Source organism: Frieseomelitta varia, unplaced genomic scaffold, assembly GCF_011392965.1.
Source record: "Frieseomelitta varia isolate USP_RPSP 00005682 unplaced genomic scaffold, Fvar_1.2 scaffold_830, whole genome shotgun sequence".
NCBI classification, from domain to species: Eukaryota; Metazoa; Arthropoda; class Insecta; order Hymenoptera; family Apidae; genus Frieseomelitta; species Frieseomelitta varia.
This window is the reverse complement of record NW_025110624.1, coordinates 54,524-58,595: the sequence shown is the minus strand read 5'-3', so window position 1 is coordinate 58,595 and position 4,072 is coordinate 54,524. Positions and strand designations below refer to the sequence as shown.

The 4,072-nt window shown below is 40.4% G+C and overlaps 1 protein-coding gene across 1 annotated transcript in view; it reads right to left on the bottom strand.

Annotated features, from left to right (window-relative positions):
- Positions 1–208: 208 nt before the first annotated feature.
- LOC122536394 (homeobox protein six1-like) overlaps positions 209–4,072 on the bottom strand; it is a 29,033-nt gene continuing 25,169 nt past the window's right edge. The window contains exon 5 of the mRNA XM_043668745.1: positions 209–367. Within this exon, the coding sequence (XP_043524680.1) occupies positions 310–367 (58 nt within the window). The 3' untranslated portion in view covers positions 209–309. The remainder of the gene's footprint in view (positions 368–4,072) is intronic.

Here is a 4,072-nt window from a genome sequence, read left to right as displayed (position 1 = left end):
CCTTGTTATTAATTTATAAATAAACTTTATTACAAATTTTATAACAAACTTTATAATAAATATTTTATGAACTTTATTACAAATATTTATAATATTTTACAATAAATTTCTTACTATCACGGCGTAGGTAAAAATGGCGGCACGAACATGGGGAGACTTCCCTGCCATTTAAATCACAAGGCACGGAATATTTATCGAAAATGAATATACTGCCGCGTTTCATGACTTTTCGCAACTGAAAATACTCTGACAGACTGTCGGTTAAGAGTTCTTTATAGGCTCTTAATCTTTTGTGATTCGCGGCTCGATTCAGGAATGAAATAGTTGGCATCGAGCGGGACACTCGTGCCTCGAGGTTTCGTGGAAGCTTTTGACATAAAAAAAAAAAAAGTCATTATTATTTACAAGTCACTCGTGAGTTGTGCTATTTACGATATAATATAATCTACTAAAATAATAAGCCCAGCGTGATCATGGAACAATTCTCTTTCTCAGTTTCCTTCATCCCCTCCCCAATTCTCCTCCGACGTGGAAATAGAAAAGAACGCAATATTTCTATCTTTGCAAGGTGAAACTTTAACGCGAGCAACAGACCAGAGGGGGGCGAGAGGGAGGCGCGCACACCACGAGGATCGAAACTTCTTGATGTACTTACATAAGCTGTGTGTTCCAAGCTGACGAGTAACTCGACACCATTTAAGGGAACGTGTGCGTGTACCGTTTCTATACGTGGGTAACGTCGTCACACGAAAATGCTTCCGTTGGTTAGAATGCTACTGCTACGAAACGAAAGGAAAAAGAAGAGAAGAAGAGAAAAGAAAAAGAAAAAAAAACAGAGAACGACGGATATAGATGTCGAACGTATTCAAACCGAAACGCAACGAGGGATTTCCGTCCTTTGGTTAAAAAACAGACTCTGCAGTTTGTACAGGGGGGAAAAAGATCCGCTGGAAAAACAGGGGATTTGGTCAAGATAGCGCGCGACTGGACGATCCCCGGCTGCTAAAACTTTTGAAAACTATCCATATATATATATAATATTATTGACGAGCGAAAGAAACTTCTAGATGTTCCGTATGTCCGATTCGACACAAATCAGCGATAATCGGCCAAAGGTTAAATTTGATTAACGAGAAATCAAAGGATGTTAAATAATTACTGTAAAGGGAGCAAGAAGAATTTCAGCAGGAGCTGAAAAACTCCTCGATTTCCTCTCGTGCCTGCATCGTGTGTGATGACGACCAGTTGCACAACAAGACTTGGATTGAATCTGCCGTCTCTCTGTGTGTTCTGTTTTATTCTGTCCGACAACGCAGTAAAACGCAAACGATCCAGAACGTTTGGATCGGTGGGTGAAAAAGAAAGGGAACAACACAAGACATCTCGACACTGTTGCACGCTACATTTGAACTTCATTGTTCGTTACGACACCTCGGTTTCTAGGCGGTTCTCTGCATTTCGTCCTTCTTTCTCTCCCACGTCTAAGAATACTACATTCATGTTCCAAAAACGAAAAAAATGCACACGTATATTTTCTTTTTTTTTCTTCAGTCTAGACTTTTTTTTAACAATCTAGCTCAGAGAGAGTTTGCTGTTCTTCGCGCATCTCTCAAGTTGGGATTTCCAACGAGGGAACCACCAACCATAACCTCAGAACCTTCCAAAACACATGCACGCAAGCCGCCACAACACAGTGCGTTCTGGGAATGCGTGCATGAATGAATGCCTCCTCTATCGCCTGCGGGAGAGTCGACGGAAGAAGACGGAAGAATCTCTTCGACAGAGCGAAGAAAAAGGAGAAGAGCACGAGAAGGAAGAAGAAGAAAAGGAGGAGGAGGAGGAAACACGCGCCCTCGACTACACAGAGAAAGAGAGAACGAAGAGGATTGTTCTTTTTCAAACGGCAGCAGAGACGAGAAGAAGACGTGTACGCGACGAGGCGGGCCCTTTTCGGCCCTTAACGTGGCCATATGTGGCCCCCCCTTCGTCCCTCCGCCTGTCAGATTTGACGTGGTCCTTCTTTAGAAGCGGTTTTTCACCGAGAACGGGGCCCTAACCCGCCTTTTTTGTCCGCGTGTGCCCGAAAAATGGCTGAGGAGAGACCCAACATGGCCGCCCCTTTCGCCGCTCTCTCTTCGGCGAAAAAAGGGGTCGAATCCCGACCGTTCCTCTTCTCGTCTCACCCCGAGAAAAAACGCTTCGCCGTATCAAAACGCCTGGTCCTTCGCTCGCTTTTTCAAACGCCGTCCCCCCTCCTTTTGTGCGGTTTGATAGCTCGAAAATCAAGAAGTATTCATCGACGACCTTACTCCACGATGGCCCCCTTCCTTCTTCCTTCTTTTCGCGTACCAACCGCGATGGCTCCCTCTTTCAACGAAATTTACCACCTTACGATTTTGTCTTCGCTGCCGCGGCACGAGGAAGAGAATACTCTGGCCACGTTTGTTATAGAAGACGAGTCGATCGAGCCACACACCTGTTGGATTTTTATGGGGAACTTTGGTAATTTCTATTCGAAACGAAAGATGGAGGTCTGATGTGTCGTTGCGGGTCGTTTTTATCCTGTCACTTTTTAATTCCGTTTGCACGTGAACGATATCTTTCTGGATACGTACCGATTTATTCTACGGTCAACCAAACTCAGAGTGAATTGACATCGGAATTAATTAACGTCAGAATTCGAGACTCAACGGGATAACAATTTGCGCCACCTATAATGCTTCGGAGGATATTTTCCAAAGGCCGGAGTATCTCATCGTAATCCATAAAAAATGCAAGTTACCACGTTCGATAAATTCACGTTGCACAAGGTCCGCGCATGTTACAGGGACTACCCAATAAATTGCCAGGCAAACGTTTGAACTTTATTGAGTAGCATGCCACATGCAGCGCCAAAACGTTTCTTGTTCACCGATTCAGACAAATAGCCATTTTGTTTGGTATAATACGATCGAAATAATCTGCCATTCTGATATACAACAATCTCTCATTTAGTAATATTATTTTCTATTTTGAACAAAGAACCTATTTGTTTTTAGAAACCAAGTGAAAATCGTTCCGCCGATCATTTTTTTGCAACATTGTATCCCTGTTTTTTAAAACTAACAAAAGATTATGATCGAAAGATTTAGATCGAGAATCAATAAGTTGTGTTTTATAATTCAAGCTCAAAGGATTCGAATACAGTGTAATCAGCAAGAAACGAAGAACAAATTTTCAACTAAAACACACTTAAAAAAAACACGCCTCCATACTTGATTTTTTGCTAGATAGTAAATTAAAATTTACTTTGAGAAAATGCGAAGTAAACTGTACTTTGCAACTAAAAACATATATCGCATAGCGCAATGTACTTGTCTTATTAACAAATCGTAGCTTACAAAATTCCCTAAAAATTCCATCGCGACATTCTCGAAATTCCTGAAAATAAATCGAAGCCGTCACTAATTCCATCATTCATCAATGTTGCAACTAAGAGGAGTTATTTCGAGTCGATGATTTCTGACAAATCAAACTGTAACGACGCGACGTCCACGCAGAAAATACTGCCAATTGATTGACGCTAAGGTCGTCTTCCCTCGTTTCAGCGACGACTGTGCCGCGTTGCACCAGTTGGTCCCTAAAACTATTCGACGACGAACAAATGCTTCGGCGTTAATTTTAAGGACGTGTCATCATATTAGAATGGGCCAAAAGTTTCTCCCACCTATTTTTTTTTTTTTTTTTTAATAAAGTATCGAAATATAAGGAATAACTAATGTTATCAAATATATAAAAAATAAAGAAATTACGAGTTTATTTTAGTGGAATTTAATAGTGATTTTTGACCTGTACTTATGTACAGTCGTGTGTTACATCAGATGATTAACTATGCGGTGTTATTTTGTAAAGTTTCAATTCATTATCTAATAGAACGAATAAAGCCAAGCCAATGAACTTCATTGAGGATTTATCACTAGAATGTATATTTTTATGCGAAGTCGTATTTTTTTTTTTTTTTTTTTTTTTTTTTAACAAAAAAAAAAAAAAAAAATCGTCGAGCAAAAAAAACAAATACAAAAATGCCTTACGG